Source organism: Canis aureus, chromosome 6 (genome assembly GCF_053574225.1).
Source record: "Canis aureus isolate CA01 chromosome 6, VMU_Caureus_v.1.0, whole genome shotgun sequence".
Taxonomy (NCBI): domain Eukaryota; kingdom Metazoa; phylum Chordata; class Mammalia; order Carnivora; family Canidae; genus Canis; species Canis aureus.
The window spans coordinates 53,313,992-53,337,135 of NC_135616.1; the positions used below are offsets into that span (position 1 = coordinate 53,313,992).

Sequence of the window (23,144 nt, forward strand, 5' to 3'; positions counted from 1 at the left end):
CCTCAGTTATCTTTTTCTACTTCACAGGCATGTAAATACACATTGAAAATCTGTGCCTCAGAATTAAATTGGTCAACATCGTATTTGCTCAAGGACAAACATCACAATTTTGAGCTGGTGGTGCTCAACATCTGTAACAATCTTGTAAGTAACCCCGCAGTGCTTACTACCATAAGAGTTACATAAATAGTTCTAAAGGAGATCCCAAGGGATGAAAGGTTTGGCAGGGACAAGAGTGGATCCCAGAGAAGGACTGTGAAGATAACATGTGAGTAATTACAGTTAGGGCTTAAGACCAGAAAAAAATTAAATTTTCTACTTCCTCTTCTCTGACATTGATCATTTCTAATTTTCTTTCTACAACTCACCTGCTTTGATGTATGGATGCTTATAAAGGTAGGAACAGCATTTCAGATCACCAAAAGCAAAACTGGGATTACTTTGCCACCATTTCTGAAAACTAGTACGAACTGCAGTGATAGACAAGTGGGAATGGAGGAATGCTTAATAAAGGTTGGAAACACAAAGTTGGGCTTGGGAATCATATAATCAACTGAATAACATCAACAAACAAAAAAGTAAAGAGATTTCTATCCCCTAGTTTTAAATTGGTCCTGATTTGGTATAAGCAACCAAGCTCTTTTTTCTGGAAGCTTCTCCAGAGGGAGCAAATGTGCGTTTTCCAATAATTCCCTCATTTTCCCTCATTTTATTTGTATTTTCTCTCATTTTATTCTCAGCTTATTTCTCATGAAAGCTACATTACAAATTTGATATCTGATACCTTGGGATTCCTGAGAAGCTCCCGAATATATCTGAGAAGAGCATCAGTTATTTTAATAGGTAAGGAAAATTCAATCCTCATTGTCTAATTTCCTTAAAAGGTACAGAATGGGGTAGCAGCTGAAAGTCTTTCTTAAAAAATATAAATTTTCTTTATGATGGACAGCACCTACCATGATGATATCTATGAATAGAAGTTAATGCATATTATTAGAACAAAGTTCTATTTTATAATGCAGTGAGTATTGCTGTGTGATAAAATTATTATACAAAGTGTATCCAACAGGATGAATCTCAAATTTTAAGATAGTGGCAAGCTATTACTAATTATCTCCCTTCACTGCTTAAAAATCACTACCCCAAAAATAAGAATATGAAAAATACAAATACCATCTTTAATAAAATATGAACGTCTGTAACCACAAACTACAACACATGAGGAAAAGCTAACAAATCCAACAGTTTTTTTAAATGTTGTGGGGAAGGGAAATGCAGGATTATTCCAACAGAAGACAACTAAAGTTTTTGATCTTGAGCAAACCTGACCAGAACGTTTTTTCCCATTAGATTCTCACCATAAAGATCAAAATTAATAAACCTTTATTTGGAATGACAGGAAGTGATTCCCAATTTGATAATGACCCTTTCCTTGACCCTATTTGGCATTATGGAGTGGCAGGGCCACCAAGAACTGAGGAAATACAGTCATGTTGTATTATAGAGAGGAGTCTGTCAGTCTAGGTAGAAGACAAACTAAACTATGATCATCACAACAGCTCCTCATCTATGTTGATCTTAGAGAAGTAAGGGAACACAACATACAGAAAACCCTGTGTCATAAGAGCTTTATTTCAAACCAGAAAGAGTTCCTGATCTCCTGGATCCTACCCTGAACTTTCCACAAACACTCCTCTGTCTATAATATTGCAAAACCCAAAAATAAGTAATTTAAAAAAGCATTATCTGGGCAACCCTGGTGGCCCAGTGGTTTGGCACCACCTTCGGCCCGGGGTGTGATCCTGGAGACCTGGGATCGAGTCCCTTGTCAGGCTCCCTGCATGGAGCCTGCTTCTCCCTCTGCTTGTGACTCTGCCTTTCTCTCTCTCTCTCTCTCTCTCTCTCTCTTTGTCATAAAGAAAAAAAAAGCATTTTCTTTCTACAGAGATATTTTCAGGGGGGAAGTGGAGGAAAAAAGAAAAAGGAAAGTTTAGAAAATGTTTCTGCAGATCAGATAAAAATCCTAATGTATATTTCCATGAATCCAAACATTTTTTTTATATAAAGATCTAAGATATAGTTACAAACACACACAAATATATGATGAGATAATGGTAGCTCAGGAAAAATAAGCTTCCCAAGTATGAGGGGAAGCATAAGAAAAAATATGTAAGCGTTGTTAAAAAGTACACTATGACCAGCAAAAGAGAAAATATATATTGTTGATAACCTAGTAAAAGACAAGGGGTACAGGGCTGAGAAATGCTAGCAAAGGGAATGAAAACCAGCAAAAAACAGTTTGAAAAATTAAGGGACAGTAAAAGATATGGAAGATAAATAAAAGACATCAGTCATCATGAGGGAAATACAAATAAAAACCACAATGAGATACCACCTCACACCTGTCAGAATGGCTAAAACTAACAACTCAGGAAACAATAGGATGTGGAATAAAGGGAACTCTTTTGTACTGTTGGTGGGAATGCAAAATGATGCAGCTACTCTGAAAAACAATATGGAGGTTACTCAAAAAGTTAAAAACCAAACTACCCTATGACACAGCAATTGCACTATGAGGTATTTATCCAAAGGATACAAAAATGGTGATTCAAAGGGCACATGCATCCCAATGTTTATAGCAGCGCTATCAACAATAGTCAAATTACGGAAAGAGCCCAAATGTCCATCAATTGATGAATGGATAAAGATTTTATATATGTGTGTGTGTGTGTGTGTGTGTGTGTATATATAATATATATAAAATAAAGTATGTATAAAATATATAAAATAAAGTATATATAATATATATGTAAAATATATAATAAAATATTTTTATATATGCAATGGAATATTACTTAGTGATCAAAAAGAATGAAATCTTGCTATTTACAACAATGTGGATGGAACTAGAGTGTATTATGCTAAGCAAAGTAAGTCAGATAAAGGCAAATATCATATGATTATGATTTTTGTATTAAAAATGAAGTTCCACTCATGGAATTTAAGAAACAAAACAGATGAACATAAGGCAAGGGAAGGAAAAATAAAATAGATAAAAACAGAGAGGAAGACAAATCATAAGAGATTCTTAAATATAGGAAACAAACTGAGGGTTGCTGGAGAGGAGATGGGTGGGAGCAAGGGGTAACTGGGTGATGGGCATTAAAGAGGGCACTTGTAATGAGCACAGGGTGTTTATATATAAGTGATGAATCATTAAATTCTACTTCTGAAATACTACATTATATGCTAACTTGAATTTAAATTAAAAAGAAATGCATAGGGATGCCTGGGTGGCTCAGCAGCTGAGCATCTGCCTTCAGCCCGGGGCATGATCCTGGAGTCCCTGGATTGAGTCCCACGTCGGGATTCTTGCATGGAGCCTGCTTCTCCCTCTGTCTAGGTCTCTGCCTCTATCTCTCTCTCTGTGTCTCTCATGAATAAATAAATAAAATATTTAAAACAAAAAGAAATGCAAATGCGCATAAATGATATCCTGGAAGAAGAAAAATTATTAGAACAGAAAAAGGATTCAAATATAATTTAAGAAATAAAAAAAGACTTGATTAAATACACTGAAGTGGTAAATAATTTTTCAAGACACATTTTATACAGAATACAACTTTAAGACATTTCCTAATAAAGTTATGGAACTTCACAGTTAATGAATTCTTGAGCATTTTGGGAAGACAAAAAAGTCATCTATAAATCACAAAATAGTAAATCTGTCATTAGTAAATCTTCAGTATTCAACCCTAAAATACAGTAGACTTGTGTCTACAAAATCCTAAGTAGAAAGAAAAGGGGAGAGAGGAAAGAAGAAGAAAGGAAGGGAAGACGGGTGAAAGGAAAGAAAGCAAGAAAGAAAGAGTCCCGGGGTAGGTAGGGAGATGAGCAAGGAAGGAAGAAATATGGACAGACTGAAGGAAGAAAGGGAGATTCAGAAAGAAACTAAAATACACAATATTTCTATGAAATTTCTATGAAATAAAAACTTGCAAATACTACTGAAAGACATGAATAAGATTGAATAAATAGAAAGGTGTAAATATTTTGGGGGAAAGAAAGAATCAAAATTTAAAATGTACATGGAATCTATGCACAGAATGAAATGCCAATTAAAATATCAATAGCGGGTGCCTGGGTGGCTCAGTTGGTTAAGCATCTGCCTTCAGCTCAGGTCTTGATCTCAGGGTCCTGGGATTGAGCCCTGCCAGGAGAAATCCCTGCACAGCGAGGAGTCTGCTTCTCCTCCCTCTGTGTTCTCTCCCTCTTCCTCCCTCTCTCTCTCTCAAATAAATAAAATCATAAATAAATAAATAAATAAATAAATAAATAAATAAATAAATATCAGTAGGGCTTTCTTTTCTCAAAAGTGACATATTGATTCTAAAATTAATGTAGAATTTAACACACAAGAATATCTGGTAAATTCTGACAAAAAAAAAGAGACAGAGACAGAGAGGACTAGCTGTATCAGTTATTAATATAGCTACGGTGCTTAAAATCACAGGGAATGAATAGAAAAACAAATAGAACAAAATACCATCCAGAAATAACCATAAAAACATGCAATACTTTAAAATGAATCATTGGCTTCAACGATGAAAATATAGAATATTCCTTATACAGCTTAGGGACACCTGGTGAACCATCTGGAATTTTAAAAATTTATTTTATGCCTATCTTACTTCTTACTTTAAATAAATTCGAGATAGTCAAAGGCTCAAATGTTGAAAATAAAACCATAATAATGACAAGCAAAATTAGAATAGTGTGGGAGAATTTGCTTTATAATCATGCAGTGAGGGGCACCTGGGTGGCCCAGTGGTTGAGCATCTGCCTTTGGCTTAGGTTGTGATCCCAGGGTCCTGGGATTGAGTCCCATATCAGGCTACTCACAGAGAGCCTGTTTCTCCCTCTGCCTATGTCTCCGCCTCTCTCTGTGTCCCTCATGAATAAACAAATAAAATCTTTTTAAAAAAATAATGTAGTGGGTAGATCTTTCCAAGGTAAAAAGTCAAATCTAGGAACCAGAAGAAAAGATTGACCATCTATGAAAAAAGTAAATATTTCTACGGGGAAAAACCACTATAAACAGAGTGAAAAACCAAACTGAGATGAAATACTTATGACACCACAAATGAAGGGTGGTTCTTCCTTACAATCATAAGAAAAGACAACTCATTAGAAATATGGACACTGAACATGATAAAATTATTTGGCTCAGAAACGTGAAATTTTCATAACTTCATCCAAAAAAGTGATGCACATTGAAATGATGAAATGTTTCCATTCATCAAATTGACAAAGATGATAGAATGAAGCCAGAACACTGACCCCAACACAACTTATAAGTGACTCTGCACAGCAGTAGGGAAAGGACAGATTTTCTTTTAATGGTACTGGGTTAATTACACAGGTATATGAAAAATATTGACTCCTACTTTATGCAGCATAATTACAATTAAGTCTACAATCCCAATGAGTAAAAGGTAAAACAATAAAGCTTCTAGAGGAAAATATAGGTAGGACATCAATATGACCTTGAAACAGCAAAGATTTCCTATCCAGACTCCAAAATTCACTAACCCTAAATAAAGAGATGGTGAATGGACTGCATTAAAATTAGAGCTTCTGTTATATATATATAATACTATAATGTATATAATATATTAGGAAAAATACAAATGGAAAAGTTTAGCCCCAAAGTAGAAGGAGATATTTATGTCATGTAACATTTTAAAAAGATTAGTATGATTAGTATCCTGAATAAAAATGCCTACAGATGTATAAATAAAAGACAACTCAATATAAAAACAGGCAAGAGAATAGACTAATTATGATTTGTGCACATTTATACACATAAATATATCCCAATAAAGAGTTTCATTAAATAATAATTATTTGATAGCACTGAAAGATGTATTAAGGATAATCTAGAGATGCTTTGCTTTGGAGAAAGCTATAAAGGAAGCCAGATAGAGGATGCATTTTCATAATGTATTTTGGGGTAACTTTATTTTTACTTTGTGCACAGGGTACTTGACAAAATTAGGCAGCCATTTACTGCTCAGAGAAGAAATTGAAGTCATGCTTGATGGTAAGTGTTGAAGTTATGGTGAAATCTGTATATATAAATCTAAGTGAATTCACTATTTGTGATTCAGTTCACATATATGTTCTGTAATGGTATGAGGGATGGGAAGAGGAGAGTAAGGGTGAATCAATGGAAGGACTAGGTTAGAGGGCATCTTTTCTTCTTTTCCCTCCCTGGTTCCTTTCCCGTTCCTTTTCTTCCCTTCCTTTCTGTGTATGTGTGCACTTAAATCTAACTATCCCTCTCATTATTTGAGACCTAACTATTATCCTAGAACCTTTAAAAACTACAGAGTTGAAGATTTATTCACTCATTCACCTATCCAACAAATATTTTTCTGGCATTTACTATGTGACAGCACTATTCCAGCTGTGGAGCATATAGCAGCAAATAAAGCAAAGTCCCTTCCCTCAGAGAATTTTAGAGGACAGCAATGCACACTTGCGCCAGATGGAATGAAAGAAGGAAAATGTTTGCTCTCAAAATGTCTGAATCTTTTGCATCTCTCTCTTAGCCTCTATATCCTCCCCAGGATCAGAGGTAGAAAATGGTAGCAGCCTTCCTTCCTTCCTTTTTGTGTGTGTGTCATAGACTTTATTTTTTGGAGAAGGTTTAGATTTAGAGCAAAACTGAGAGGAAGGTACACAGATTTCCCAGATGCCTTCTGCCCCCACATACACACCTCCCCACCATGGCATGTTTGTTACAACTGATGAACCTACACTGACACATCATTATTCTCTTTTCTTTTCCACTTGCTAACTAACCCATTCACTCGTTTATTTGATACATACTTATTGACTGCCTGCAAACTCTAAGCACGGAAATTCTGCCTCCATGTTCCTCAGAATCTTTTTCTTCTTTCTCTCCTCCTTCACTTCCTTCTCCTTTTCCTCTCTCTTTACCACATCTGTCCTGATTTCCTCTCTCTATTTCTTTTTGTTAAGAAGAAAATAACTCCCACAAGCCCCATAACTGGATAGAATGATATTAGCATTTTGGTATATCTATTATCTCAGATATATTTAAAGAATAAAAGCTATTAGATGTTTATTTTTTAACTATCATAAGTGTTGTATAACTCTTTCACTTCTTCATATATGTTCATGCCAAGAGACATGGGTTCATGTTAACATGTGTGCTATTTCATTTTATGATATGCCTAATTCTTACATGGTTCCCTGTTGCTGAACATTGAGACTGATTCCAACTTTTTTTCATTATTATGAGCACTATTGAACCTCTTCATGAATATATATATATGATATAATATATATATTATATATATTTACTTAGCGCATGATAGGCATTTGTTAAATATTTTGTGAGTATTCCTGTTTTGTTTTGTTTTTGCTTTTGTTTTTGTTTTATCGAGGTCTGGTGGGGATAGTGGATAAAACTTCCTGGATGCTTCTAGTCAAAATAATGAAAATTGGGGGGTCAAGAGAAGAGAAGGAGAGACTCTGAAAGGTTGTAGTGCTCTGAAAGGTTGTAGTGCTTCTAGACCAGGAGAGAGATGTCTTGAACTAAAGACCTTTCTGCTCTTACAGCTATTGACCCAGTGCTTCGAGATGAAGACCCTGTGATCAGGGAGTTGGCAGAAATTACCTACAGAGACTTTAAGGAAATGTCCCTTAAATTGACCTCCTCAAATTTTAAACAAATCTTCCGAAGACTATTTAGCCTTATATACTTAAAAAAATTGAAGCCTCTTTATAACTGGCCTGACAACCTGGCAGACAGTCTCTGAAGATTAAGGAAACCAAGAATGACAAGGAACTCCTTCCAGATGTGAATTATGACTTATTTGGTAAAGAATGAGAAGTTATTCTCTGACTTGAAGCATATTTCAGAAGAGAAATGATTTTCCTTTCCCTCTTGATAACTTGAGTCTATATGCACATGCTTTTCTGAAGGGTGCTAAAAGCCTTTCCTGTTACTTAATTCTCTATTCAAATATAGAAATCCATTGCCTTTCTATATTTGACAGTGATCAGAGGACTTACTTCATCAAACCCACTAATAAAATTGAAAAGTATATAAGCAAAGTGTTTGATGAGAAGCGCTTGGATTTAGATCCAATCAGTAAGCATCTATTGAACACTGGTACTATGCTAGGCAGTGGGGACATTTGGATAATATAAACAAGGTTCCTGTTATCAGGCCACAGTCTAGTGATACACACTGTGGCTATTTCCCTCCTGCTGGGACAAATACTGCCTAGAGTAGTATTCACAAAGGAAGAAATAAAACTTGAATGGAAGGAGGAGGGAAATGTATTCCAGGTGGAGTCACTGAGGCAAGAAAAGTGTTGAGGGGAAACTGGAGACTTTGTCATGGACGCAGGTAGGCAAGGCAAAAACAGGGAGTCCTGAGGCCTGAAGGGAAGATGATCCCATGCTAATCACTTTAAACTTTTTGAAATAAAAATTGGGTAACTTGTCATAGTGGTGACCCATTGCCCTCAGGATCTAGTCTAACACTGTCCTGACCCATCAGAAAGTCCTCAGTGATCTTGCTTGACCTGTGGCTTAGGCTCATCTTTCACTCCTCTCATCATAATCTCCTCTCAGCCTGCTCTCCCTCTCTAACATCAACTCCTCCAGTCACAGGAAATTACTTGTAGTTAGATGAAAGCCCCCAATGATTCAAGTGTTTTGTATTTTTAATGCGTCAACTTGCATTGCATGTGTGTTTTCACTTCTCTGCGGGCCCACCTCGCTGGTGTAGGGCAGCAACCACTGCATCTGCCCTGGGGTCCTCCTTTAGCTTCTCTGACTTCTGAGCCAGTAGTTTTAGTTCTGTTGACAAAGGATACCAGCTTCTCCTATGAGAAACGCACATCATCAACACCATCAATGGTAAAGGCCATAGGAGATTAACACAGTTCCAAGATTGTGGGCTCTATCCTGTCCTCTCCTATCCCCACTTTGCATTCCCCTTCCTTTACCAACTGCATGCCCTACAGACTTCAAGCTCCAGCACCAATGTGAAGACAACAGCCTTGCAAATACTACTTAGGCTGCAATTGCTTGCAGTCAAATCCCTGATTCTGCCTCTCTAGTTGATCCTTGGCTCATGTATCTGAGATGCATTTTCCAGACCCCTTTGATCAAGTAGGTGAGTGTTGCTCCTATTTTTTGCCTTAATGTTCTGTGTAGCTTTCATTGTATTTACCAGCCTATAGTGAAATTACTAATTTTTTCTTTTCCTGCTCCACAAAATTGAAGGTACTTTTTAAAATTTCATTTATTTATTCATGAGAGACAGAGAGAGAGAGAGAGAAAGAGAGAGAGAGAGAGAGAGAGAGAGAGGCAGAGGGAGAAGCAGGCTCCATGCAGGGAGCCTGACATGGGATTCGATCCCAGGTCTCCAGGACCACAACCAGGGCTGAAGGCGGTGCTAAACCACTGAGCCACCCAGGTTGCCCAAAATTGAAGGTTCTTAAAGGCAAATGTTGCTTTTTACACAGCATTGGTTATGTACTCTGGAACCTCAGTGCCTGACACCTAATGGATGCTTAATGAATACATGCCAAATGAATGAAATGCTAACAGGACATATCCTTGTGCTTCAATAAAAATGTTCAGATATTAATGAGTGTTATTTAATATTAAAAAATAATGAAAGAATGGATAATTTTAATTTACCCTTTAATCCATATTACCTCAAAGTACTCAGATATTCCAGATCTCATTTTTCAAAATCAGGGCAAATTTCCTTGCTCATCTTCTGAACTATCAGAATGCCTAAGTGTTATAGGCTTACTAGTAACCTTCCTAAAGTTTCCAATTCCTGATCCCCAGAATCAATGAGTATGTTACCTGACATGGCAAAAGGAACTTTATAAAAACATGATTAATTAAAGGATCCTGAGATGGAGAGATTATACTGGATTACCCAGGAGGCTTATATATATATATATGAACATATATATATATATATAAGGACTTTATAAGGGAAGGTAGGAGGTCAGAGAGGAAAGAGATTTTTGGAGATTCAACACGCTTTGAAGATAGAAGTAGGGAACAGGAAACAAAGAATGCAACTCTAGAAGCTGAAAAAGGCAAGGGAAATGGATTTCCTTCTAGAGCCTCCAGAGGGAGAACAATCCAACCAACACCTTGATTTTGGCCCTATGTAACCCATTTTGAACATGTGAGTCCCAAAACTGTAAGATAATAAGTTGATATTGTTTTAAGCCACTAAGTTTGTGCTAAATCTGACAGAGCAGAAATAGAAAACTAAGATCCCTGGATTTCTACAAACAAAACAAAACAAAATATAACCCTCCCCACTCCAAAAAACAAACAGAGCAATGAGTGTAATGAAATTTATACAAAATTTGAGGTTTGAAGTTTCTGTAAAAGATATGCTATCCTGTGATATTTATATATTAGACAAATTCTTTAAAGTCTGTCAGGTCACCCCCATCCTCAATCTCAATCTACTGTGCAGCCTCCTGGTTCTCTTTCCACTTTCTCCCTCCCATCTCTTCTACCCTCTAGAGTCTCCTGATTCCCCAGGAACTATGAGCTCTTTTCACTTTGTTTTGTGAGTTGACTCTCTATAGTTTCCAACTCCAACCTGGATACCCTGATCTTCCATATGTTCTGAAGACATAAAGGAATATCTTAAAAAGATCCTACTTTCTTGAGGGCAAGTTGTAGTTATAAATAGCATGTTTCTCGTCGTCATATGTCTATGTTATTCCCACTATCTTTTGGCTTCTCCATGGGAATAGTTAACGTGACCTTTAATGCTATGTAGGATGTAGCTTTGCATCATTGGCCACGTTCCTAAAGCACTCACCCCTCACTCCCTGCTCTCCATAACCACTGGCCTTCTCAACACTTTATGACCCCTGCATTAGGGCTTTCACTCATGCTCTTCCTATGCCTGAAACACAGTGCTTTCATCATTACCCAGTCAGTTCTTTCCCATCTTTCAAGCACCAGCTCAAAATCAATTTGAGAGTTCCACAGAACCCCCTATGCTTTTGTAGCACTAACCACAATAACTTGGATAATTAACGAGGATAATAATCAGGATAATTATGGAACAAATTAATGGAAAAGGTAATTTATTTTATGATTAGCTGCCTACACTCTGATCCCTTTGCTAAAATGTAAGCTCTGTAAAGCCATGAATCATGTCTACTTGGTCAGCCCATATCCACAGGGGCTTGGCACATAATATTTAATATATATTTATTACATGGATGAATGAATGATTGAATTAATTAATAAACACATAACCAGGTTTTCTGATACTAGGTGGGAACATATGTTGGTAATAATGCTTAAGAGTAGAGTCAGCCCTGAAAGAAAAAAAAAAAAAAAAGAGTAGAGTCAGTCAGAGCTTGACCAAGCACATTGTTGTAGCCCATATACTGGTATAGAGAAATGGACTACCATTTTTTGCACACCTGCTATGTGATGGGCACTTTGTTATGATTATTTTATTTTTTCTTCACAATAACCCTGGGAAAGAGATATTTTTGCCCCATTGTACAGACAAGGCACTACCATACACTCTTGTTAGCTTTGATATCCATGTAGCTGGAGAGGATGCAAGAAATCCCCAGTGAGGTCACTATTCCAGAAATGGCAACTGGCCTCTATTTTGTACAACAAAATAATGGTGGTGCCTGGTCAGGGAAGAAAATATCCTCCTACGGAGATCTCTTCTCTAACTCTCAATGTGTTCCCATAGCACACTCTGCCTACTTTCCTCAAACAAAGTAATAATAATAGATTATAAAATTGACTGACTGCTATATGCCAGACACTGTACAAAGTGCTTTACTTGCACAATCCAAATTTATTCTTCCAAATATCTTAATGGTTAGCTATTATTACTGCTTCCATTTTACCCATAAGGAATCTGAGTCTCAGAAATGTTATGTAAATCATCACCACCTTAGGGGAGAGGTAGGTAGTGTATTTGACCTCAGGGACTCCAGACCCAGGGTTCTTAATCATTACACCATTGTATTTGCCTTTTATGGATCTATTTTTTTTTTATTGGAGTTCAATTTGCCAACATATAGCATAACACCCAGTGCTCATCCCATCAAGTGCCCCCTCATCCCATCAAGTGTCCGTCACCCAGTCACCCCCACTCCCCGCCCACCTCCCTTTCCACCACCCCTTGTTCGTTTCCCAGAGTTAGGAGTCTCTCATGCTCTGTCTATTTTTCCCACTGACTATAAACCCTGGTTATATACTAGAATCATTTGGACTGTTTTGTTTTGTTTTATTTTTTTTTTAAATAACAACAAGAAGACTTCAATGTAGACCATTTACATCAGAATCCTTGTGCCTGAGGCCTGGACACCAGTGTTTTTTAAGAATCCAGGTGGATTTAGAGGGAAGATAGTCCTATAAACCAACGTAACAGTTCATCCTGGAGATTGGATGTAGACATTTCTGTATCCCAGCATCCAGCACTGTATCTGACATGTGGAGAAAAACCTCATAAAATTTATCTATAATTTATTGCACAGTAGAAACTAGTTAGACAGGAACCAATCATTTATAAATAAACATTAAGTGTCTAGTGCAAGCAAGCATTGTACTGGGGAATGAGGATATAAATTAAGCATTTCCAGATACATGATTCTAATAAGATATTGCCATTGCCCTATCCTTCCACAATAGGGTGAGTAGCAGGGGAAGAGAGTCTATTTCCCTGTAAAAAGAAAAAGTATCTAAATTCTAAATAGTTACTGTTTAGACCATCATAGTCAGGATTCTAAACATCTGACAAAGTAAACATTAGAAGTTTAATATACTTACATTAATTTGTTTACTTTCCAATACATTTTTCTTTCTTTGCAATATCCAAATAGACATTGATGCAAAGTTAATAAATTGTGAATCAAGTCCATAGTCTTTTTTTTTTTTTTTTAGATTTTATTTATTTATTCATGAAAGACACAGAGAGAGGCAGAGACATAGGCAGAGGGAGAAGCAGGTTCCATGCCGGAAGCCTGATGTGGGACTTGATCCCGGGACTCCAGGATCATGCCCTGGGGGGAAGGCAGGTGCTAAACCACTGAGCTACCCAGGTCTTGAGACAGTGACACCTTGCAATAGTCATTGGGTAGTTAGGAAGGCACATTTGGTAAAGAACAGATTTTTTGGCAAAGAAGTATCATGGTGGTCCTAAAACCTTTCAGCAATCAATGGGAACCACTACTACAATGTCTTTCTCTTGGAAAAATAATAGAACCTACACTTGAATTGAGAAGACATGGGGTTGAGTCTTGTCTTCTCTGCTTACTAACTCCATGCTGTAAGTAATTCATTTCAGATTTTTTTTCTGTGAAATAGGTTAATATTCTCTAAGCAAACTCAGGATTATTATGAAGCTTTAATTATATATGACCACCTTATAAAATATTGTATATAAATATAAATCATTGGTCAGTAAAGGCCATGTCTCTATTACCCCTAATTTGGATTTCTGAGTTTATAGGTTATTCCTGGAAGTCTCTCATCTGGGAAAGATGTTCTCTTCAGTCCACCCCTACCACCACCCCAACCCTTCTTCAGGCTGTGGACACTAAGAGAATCAACAGCTGGATGACCTACCACAGCAGAAGTCATCTCCAGATTGTAAGCCCTCAGTTGGCATCTAATTGATTTGGGGTTCATCACTAGAAATCTTGTTCTGCTTATAGGATTTGCCAGGGAAAACCCACACACCTCATTTTCCTAATAAGTCTTCAGTGAGTCCCTGTTGTTCTCGGCATAAAATTCTAACTCCTAAACTTGGCAAACCTTCCCTCTCCCAGCCCTGCTTACTTCTCAAACCTTATTAGGTCCCAGCCTCCTCTGGTTAGGTATGCTGCTGTCATAAGGAACCACTTCCAACCACTTCCATGTTGTCCCAACAAGATGATCAGGAGCGAAGACTTTAGAATCAGGCAACCTGGACTACACCACCTTGTCAGTTGTGTGGTTGACACCTTTGTGTCTCAGCTTCCTCCTCTATAAAATGGGGACAATTATTGTACCTAGCTCTTAAAGTTTGAGGACATTAACTTACCCTGAGATAATAAGTATAGACCACTTCGGTGCACTAGTAGTTAATCATTCATAAACATTACTAATTTTATTATTGTCCCTGCCCTTATAATCTTCTTCTTCCTCTTTCCTCCTATAATAATAGCATCAAGAGCTTCCATTTATCACAAGCCTACTGATTTCAAGTACTTCCCCCAGGAATTTTAAACATAGTATTTTTATATTTTACTTATTATTACAACTCTCATATTACCGTGACTTTACAGATGTAAAAATGAAGGCTCAGAAAAATCAAGTGATTTCAGCCTGCTTCATCTGAATCATGGTTTTATTTCACTAATTCCCACTTCATTTGAGGATTCAGCTAATTCTTCACCTCTTCCTACCTTGGCTTCCTAAGACAAGATGAAGTGTCCTTTTGTGCATCTAGACAGAGGCACAATATTACAGCAGATTTTTACTGCTGCATTCAAATGTTTTGTCCACTAGATAAGAGTCCCTTGAGAAAAGAAATCTCTTTTTATTCATTTCTGTGTACATGGCATAGTGTCTGGCTCAATGAAAGAGTGAGTGTAGAATAAAGCAATGAGACAACCCTTAGGCCTGAGGAGAGAGTTCTGCCAAAGTAGTAGGAATTTGTGAGTACCCCGTGCCATCTTGAAATGAAAAGGAAGCTTTAGCTCACTTGACAGCAGCAATTCCCTTTGGTCTGATGCCCCTGAGCTAGGTCCTAGGGCCTACACCTGCCATCTGGAGTCAAGAAGGCATGTCAGTTAATCCCAACTCATCTTCTGTCTTGGCAGCCAGCCTTCTCTGAAATATAGTCAAGAGAGGAAGAAATAAAAGAAGACAAAATCAGAGAGGGAGACAAACCTTAAGACTCTTAATCATAGGAGACAAACTGAGGGTTGCTAGAGGGGAGTGGGGTGGGGGGACAGGCTGATGGGTATTAAAGAGGGCACATGATGTAATGAGCACTGGGTATTATATAAGACTGATGAATCACTGGCCTTTACCTCTGAAACCAATAATACATTGTAGGTAACTAGTTGAATTTAAATAAAATTTTAAAAAACAAAACATATTCAAAGCCTTGCACATTTGAAGTGGAACTGACAAATGCAAAGTGTACTGGTCCACAGACAAGTTAATTCATATAAATTTTAACTCCTGCAATCCTTACAATAATAATTTAAGGCAAACTTTATTATCTCAAGCTTGCAGATGAAGAAAGTATCTAAGATTTGACTAGGGTCAGAGAAATAGTGCCAGCCAGTGCAGGATTCACACAGAGCTCTGCAGGATTCCACAGAGCTGGCTTCTCCCAGAACATGGAGGCAGGTTCTCTGGCCTTCTCCTCTAGCAGATGTGACATATTGTTCCTGGGCCTAAAATGCAAAAGTAGCTGGTATGGTATGTTAGTTAACAAGTCAATGGTAACTGAACACTGGGATTCTTAGGGAAAAAAAAATTCATAACAGTGTGTCTATAAAAAGTAAAAGAAAAAAGGGGGAAACAAACCAAATGCCCATCAACAGGTAAATGAATAAACAAAATATGGTTTATCCACACAATGGAATATTATCCAGCCACTAAAAAAACGGAGTACTGATACATGTTATAACATGGATGAATCTTAAAAATATTATACTAAGTGAAAGAAGCCAGACACAAAGACCACATATTGTACAATTCCAATTATATGAAATATTGGAACAGATAAATCCACAGAGACAATGCAGATTCATGGTGTCCAGGGGCAGGGAGCAGGGAGAAATAGGGAGTAATGGCTTAATGGACATAGGGTTTCCTTTTGGAGTGATGAACATTTTCTAGAACTAGACAGATGGTTACACAAAATTATGAAAAATTATGAATGTCCTAAATGCCACTGAATTGTACAATTTTAAATAACTTTAGGTTGTGTGAATTTTACCTCAGTTTATTGTTTTTAAAGAGTGATAGAAAATAGCCCCACCCTCCCTGAGCACTAGAAACACTGACCTGATATCCTGACCAAGACTACTACCCTCTCTGAATTATAATCTGCAGACATAGTGACGCTTTTGGCCTCTGCTACAATGTCCATGACTCCCACCCTATCTGTGATGGCATGGCCTAGGAGGAATCTCTCCCAAATCTCCCTCCTGCTATGCGACCTTAGGTGAACTTAGCCTAGGCTGCAAGTAGCTATAATCATGGCTTCAGTGTGTCCTTATGAGGCCTGCAGATCAACCAGTGAATGTATTTGGTGAATGGTGTCAGTCTGCAAGTGAGGTCTCAAAGCCCAGACAAGCTACTTTCTATGGTTGTGGACACACTGCAGGGAATTGTTTCCCTATTCAAGCTGTACCTATCATGGTAACTGAGATATCTTCTTTCTTTTTCAAAGACAGGAAACAAAGTATAACTTCTGAATATAGAGTTATATGGTGGTGAAGTATGTGAGGAAGATCTTGGGAAATTATTTCAAAGCAAAGGAAAGCACTCTATGGTGGAGAATGCCCCCACTTAGGCACATGGTTTCTCAGCCGGAGACAGGTCCCTTTGAGACTAGAGGTGGCCTAAGTTCTCACCAATGGAAGGTGAACAGAAAGAAACTGTACAGCTTTTGCATCACTTGCCTAAGAGGAAATCCTGTCCCCTCGTCATCTACTCTATCCTTTCCTGCTGGCTGAATGCGGTGGTGGAACTCACCCTCAACCTTGGAGACAGTTATATGTTCTTTGGAGTATGGCAGAGGTCCCCACCAGCCTGGGTACCTGGATGGCTATTCAGAGTAGATCTTCCCATCCTGGACTTTTACATTACACAGAATTAGCAACTATCTATTTTAGTCTTTGCATTTACAAATCTCTTTATTGCAGTGACTTAGTTTTCACTCTAATTAACAAAGGCGCACTCCAAACACCCAATTCCCACAGCCTGAAATTATACTTTCAAATCTTTAACGTCTCTGTTAAAATGTCAGTGCTGTACCTTAAGGATTATTGTAATGAAATACTACTCATCAATTGTGTCTTCAAATAAATGAGTTTAAGGGCTCCTTTCTGGAGGAGAATAAAGAACATGTCTTCCATTCTACCCAGAACAAACCCCTTCCATGAGGAAGACAAAAGTCTCATCCAGTTATTGCCCTCAGCTCCAATTCTGTGACCTCTGGGTAACACAGCTGCTCCTTAGGCACAGATTCCCATAGTCTGGTCCAATATACAATGGCACAATTCTTGCATTGCACTGACAAGAGTGGATCTGATCCAGTTTTTTTTGTATCGTGTTGAAAATGGACAATTTTATAAAATCTTGGATTTAATTTTTTTTAATTTTTTTTAAAAGATTTTATTTATTTATTCATGAGAGACACAAAGAGAGAGAGGTAGAGACAGGTAGAGGGAGAAGAGTGGGAGAAGCAGGCTCCATGCAGGGAGCCCGACGTGGGACTTGATCCCAGGACTCCAGAATCAGCCCTGGACTGAAGGCAGGCACTAAACCGCTGAACCACCTAGGGATCTCCAAAGCTTGGATTTTATTGGTATAATCAGTTTAATAATAGAATTTGTAGCAGTGACTTGATCCGTAACAATTCCTTTACCCTTTCTGGTACATAGTAAAAGGGAGATTTCCCAGTCCCCTTTGTAGTTAGGTTATCAAGTGCCAGTCAAATACTAATGACAGTGATGAATGTCACTCACTTCTGTGTCTAGGTGGTTAAACCATTAGATATGCTTGCTTTTCCTTTTCTACAAAAAGTCATTTGTTAAAGATAATGGCAATATGAAAGGTCCTTGGATCCTTAAGTCACTATTTGGAGGACAACTTCCCAGACAAGGCATCTAACCCACATTATGTGAAAAATATACTTTTAAATAAACCATTGGATTTCCAAGGTTGTATATTCCCAAAGTATACCCTAATTATGTTGACTAACTCAGCATCTCCTGTGGAATTTAGATGTATGAGCAAATGTTCACATATAATAACTTCTTACAAATCAAGCAATATATTACTTGAGACATAGGGTCTTCGTAACAAACTTTTTTATGTACAATTTTCATATTTCCCTATCTTTGTGTTATATCCTCAGTATACACATTTGGTATTTCCTTAAAGTGTTGTGTGTTTCAAAATATCCATTTACCATTTTGAATATTACATTCCCTTTAATAAATCATCACTGTCTTTCAACAAGTATACAAAGTGAGAATTCTCAAACTTTTAAAAAATTACTTATTTTTTTAAAGATTTTATTTACTTATTCTTGAGAGACACAGAAAGAGAGAGAGGGAGAAAGAGAGAGAAAGATAGGCAGAGGGAGAAGCAGTCTACCCACAAGGAGCCTGATGCAGGACTCGATCCCAGACCCTGAGATCACGCCCTGAGCCGAAGGCAGACACTCAACCAACCACCCAGGCGCTGAGCCACCCAGGCATGCAGTTACTTGTCATTTTAATAAAATTCTTTCTATGGGCAAAACAAACAAACAAACAAAAAAACACTTCAGTGTTTTTCAGAGTAGATAATAGTCCTGCAACGTTAGCTCTTCAGCGGTTCTCGCAGATCACAATGATTTATGTGTTTAGTTTATCAATCCATAATTAAAACAATTTTATTTAATCATCTTCTAGACTAGTGTTTATCACTGGACATGCCACACCTCTATGTCTATTTTCAGTATTATCTGAAAATGACCATTTTTATTTTTATTTCATTTGATTGAATACTCCCAAGCATTCATATGAATGGAGGTTGATGCAGGCTGTTGCTAGAACCTCAGCTGGGTCTGTTGTCCAGACAGCTACCCATGGATTCTCAGTGTCACCTGAGGTTTTTCACAGCTCCAGAAATGAGACTCCTGAGATAATAGAAGGAAGCTATATCACTCTTTTATGTCTTATCCTTGGAAATCACAAAATGCTACTTTTGCTGTAACCATAAGCAACCCAGATGCTTGGGGAAGGAACTTAGAACCTATCATTCAGTAGGAGGGGCGTTTTGTTAGATTGTAAGAAGAGCATGGAGGATTGGGAATAATGTTGCATCATTCAGGGAAAACATTATCTGCTACCATCTCACAGTTTATAGCCTTGCAGAGTTAAGAAAGCTGACTGCTACTGTACTTCAAATGGAAGGCATTACAAACAGAGGCTTAGGAGATAAAATCAGTGCTACTATTATATACAAGCAGAAAGCTTCTGTTGCAGATAGAATTTGCCCTTTTCTAAAATTTCCTCACAGTAGGAGCCATCTAAAAAGATAGAATGGAAACTTGTAGGAAAAAGATCAGAATTTTCACATGTAAGATACATTGTCTTCATAAGATCTTTGGCTATTGTTTTCTTATGTGTGAAAATGACTAGAAGCAAACAGACAGTAGGCCTGAAAATTTAGATAGAAGAAATTGATTAAAGGAGGCCCAAGCCTGGCCTGTAAAAGCTTTTAAGTGCTACAGTGATCTCAGTGCACTCAAACTCTCATGAAAATAAGTGGACTTCAAAGCTGGACAAACTCCTAGAAGTGCATCCATCATAATTCTTGCCTTGGAGTGGAAAGATCCAGGTTCACAGAGGACGATGGGCAAGGGCAATTCTCCCAGAAAGCAGAATTGAATTGGGAGTTTGCATTTGTTAGGGATTATCTAACCAATGAACTTACCTGTGCTAGGGCCCGGAGTCCTCATCATATCCACCAGGCCAAATTTAATGATAGCTATGTACAAATGACCACCACGTTTCCCATCCTTCCTTTTTTTTGACTGATAGTTTCTTATTACATTTACCTGTTCCCTCTTCACTGTTGTATATTGAATGGTTAGAGGCAGATGCCCTTTCTGTCTTCCTGGAATGTGGTCACTCTATTGGAAAGAAAAGAGCCACCAAGTGTGACTGCCATGAAAAGCAAAAAGACAAAAGGAGCCTGAGCCCTGGTAGATCATTAAAGCCATGCATTAACTCTGCATTTGCAACTCTTGTTAGATAAGGAAAATTTACATTCCTTTTTTAGCTATCGTTTTTAATCTCTGTTCGTTTTTAATCTCTGTTACTTGCAATCTATTATAATTAGACTGGTCTAATGCAATCCTGACTGGTACAGGATTGTATTCTAGTCTAGTAATCAAGTCATAATCAATATTTATTGGTGCAATCCTAAGGCTAGCCCTCATTTTATGTGCCAAAACAAAAGAAGAAAATATTCTACCAAACAGAACTGTAAGATGATATTGATTGTAAGACACATACCCATCACAATGATGTTAAGTATGACCCAATTAAACACATTATGTAGAGTTAGAGTTTAAACCATTTGCTTAAAAATAAAATAATCAAACTTATTGTCATAAACATAACACATTTAGGAAAGATACAAAAAGGCACTAATGGTGATGATCTCTGGGGAGTAGAAATAAAGAGTATATGGTAGGAAAGTTTATTTTTGCATTTTACTTTCTATAGTTCTGAGCATGTATTATTTTTATGAGTAATATAAGCCAGAAGGAGAGCACTATGAGGGTGAACATTTAACTTTACCCACCTCTGTTGCTCCAAATCTGTGCCTGTTGGTTAACAGGCACTCAAAAATATTTTTATCAGATGAAATTTTTTTTAAGATTTTATTTACTTATTTGAAAGAGAGAGAGAGAAAGCATGAGCTAGGAGAGAGGAAGAGGGGGAGGAACAAGCAGACTCCCCTGCTGAGCAGGGAGTTCTACTTGGGGCTGGATCCCAGGAATATTGGATCATGACCTGAACCAAAGACAGACACTTAACCAACTAAGCCACCCAGGAGCCCCAGATCAATGATTTTTTAAAAATAAATCAGTGTCACTAAAAAGGAAATAAAGAAATTACTATGGTATGTATGTTAGTGAAATTCATAAATTAAATCCTAACCCCCATATATTAAATCCTAACTTCTAGTGTGAGGGTATTAGGAGGTGGAGCCTTTGGAGGTCATGAGAGTTGAGCCCTTACAGAAGACTCCACAGAATTCCCCAGCCCCTGCAGCCACGTAAAGACACAATACAAAGTCTGCTACCTGGAAGAGGTAGCTCATGACCGTGCTGGAATCCTGACACCAGACTTCAAAACTCTGAAACTGTGAGAAATAAATGTCTGTTGCTTTTAAGCCACCCAGTTTGTGCTGCTTTGTTATAGCAACCTGAACAGACTGAGACAGAAATCATCTGCTCTCTTATCATTAGTCTACAAGCTTGATAGGGGTTGTGTCCTTTTGTCATCAAATCCCCAGCACTTTGTGCAATGCTTGGTCCATAATAGGAACTAGATAAATATTTTAGGAATTTAAAAATGTTATGCAGAGGCATTTAAGCTCGTTATGTTGAAGATGAAGTAGTGATATGGAGCAGTGGCATGATTTAATCAAACTATCAGGGAAAACATTGGTTTGGTGGCAATAAGCGGGAGAAGGGAGGGGGGTGGTTATAGTAAGGAAGATGAGCCTCACTGACACAGCATACCACAGTTGAGGTCATGTGGGCTTCTATCTAACCTGACCTGGGAAAGAGAAGTGGACCTTTACATTTTCCTTGCACTTTGAATATTTCAAAATACAGTATTACACTTACTACAAAAAGCGATATCCCTCTTTATTCTCCCAACCCAGTGAGACTAGGGTAAAATGCACAAAGTACACCCTCAAAAAGTTCAGCTAGCTTCCTTCAGCTGCCCAATGCTCAGCTGCAGAGCTGCAGTAGGATTCAGCAGTTTTTTTCTAATCCTTTGGCTTCACTAGACTCTGCTGATTCCTTTCTAAGAAAACCTCTCTGGCCCTCTTCTCCCTCCACCTCACCATGACATAGAAAAATAAATCTACAACTACAAAACTATAGCTTGGAAGGAGAATGGTAAGAAATATTCTTTCTAGAGGTCCTTTGTCAAAGAACATGGGAACCACAATTTTATAATTATATATTGTTTGGAATTGGACTACCTCTTAGAAATATGTTTTTGAGGATAGAAGCACTCAGCTATCCTACAATGTCAGGGAATTTAATTCTTGATATTCAGGAGTCTTACTTCTTTACAACTTGATTTCAGTTCATGCCTTCCTCCCTTTTATTCTTTCACCACCTACAGATATGAATATGTTCGAGAATAGATTCCTTCACCAACTGTCAGCTACAGAGGAAAGTGTTCCATTAAGGGGTTATAACTGTAGCCAAGAGTAGCAAAAAATAGAGTGAACAAATGGAAGAAAAACCCTAGTAATAGGAGTTATCTGGACCAACTGTGGTTAACAAACATGATGCACATCACAATAAATAAGCTAAGAAAGACTGCTTCACAATGTTCTTTTAGAAGATACAGAGTCTATATGGCAATGAGGCCTAATATACATGCAATATTATTTGCAGAAGTCATTGTATAATGTATTGAAATCTGGAAGTATTTTAGGTCATTCCTTGCTTATAAAATGTCCATCACTTTACAGATGTGTTTACTAAAAAAAAACATAAACTAATTCCAGCAATGAAATATTTTCTACTTCAGAAAAGTTTAAAATAAGCACAATCTTGAATTCAGAGGATATTACAGGTATTTCAAACACTTAAGTCCTTACTAAATAAAATAGTTTTAAAAAACACTATTTTCTGATAATAAAAACATCAACTTCTAAAAGTTCCTTGTAATTTTTTAATTTGTTAAGCCACAATTACAAAGTAACAGACACTTGCTTGGCTCTGCAGTTTCCATTTGTTTCCCATACTTCCTCCCCAGAGTATGCTTCTGTGCCTAAAATGATCACAGTAAACTTTCATGGGGCTCATCTGTAAAAAAAAAAGAAACAACAAGCCCCCAAATGGAGTAAGTTGCCCCCGGGACAGCAAACCAAAAACCACAGTTTCAACTCATTTCAGGAATGTGATCTTTTTTTTTTTTTTTTTATTTAAATTCAATTTGCCAACATATAGTATAACACCCAATGCTCATCTCACCACATTCCCTTCTTAATGCCTGTCACTCAATTACCCTATTCCCCCATCCACTTCTCCT

General features: G+C 37.5%; 1 protein-coding gene and 2 long non-coding RNA genes across 11 annotated transcripts in view; 1 reads left to right on the forward strand and 2 right to left on the reverse strand.

The window, feature by feature from the left end:
• Window positions 1-7,928, forward strand: part of MROH9 (maestro heat like repeat family member 9) — a 98,970-nt gene extending 91,042 nt beyond the window's left edge. For all 8 annotated transcript variants that reach the window (XM_077901643.1, XM_077901648.1, XM_077901649.1 and 5 more), the window contains 4 exons: window positions 28-144; window positions 741-843; window positions 6,041-6,103; window positions 7,651-7,928. In XM_077901643.1, the coding sequence (XP_077757769.1) occupies window positions 28-144; window positions 741-843; window positions 6,041-6,103; window positions 7,651-7,850 (483 nt within the window). In that variant the 3' untranslated portion in view covers window positions 7,851-7,928. The remainder of the gene's footprint in view (window positions 1-27; window positions 145-740; window positions 844-6,040; window positions 6,104-7,650) is intronic.
• Window positions 1-23,144, reverse strand: part of LOC144316139 (uncharacterized) — a 339,579-nt gene that overhangs the window by 3,643 nt on the left and 312,792 nt on the right. The gene's annotated exons all lie outside the window — the stretch shown is intronic.
• Window positions 22,743-23,144, reverse strand: part of LOC144316128 (uncharacterized) — a 107,045-nt gene continuing 106,643 nt past the window's right edge. For both annotated transcript variants that reach the window (XR_013381952.1, XR_013381953.1), the window contains one exon: window positions 22,743-22,918. This is a non-coding gene — a long non-coding RNA (uncharacterized LOC144316128). The remainder of the gene's footprint in view (window positions 22,919-23,144) is intronic.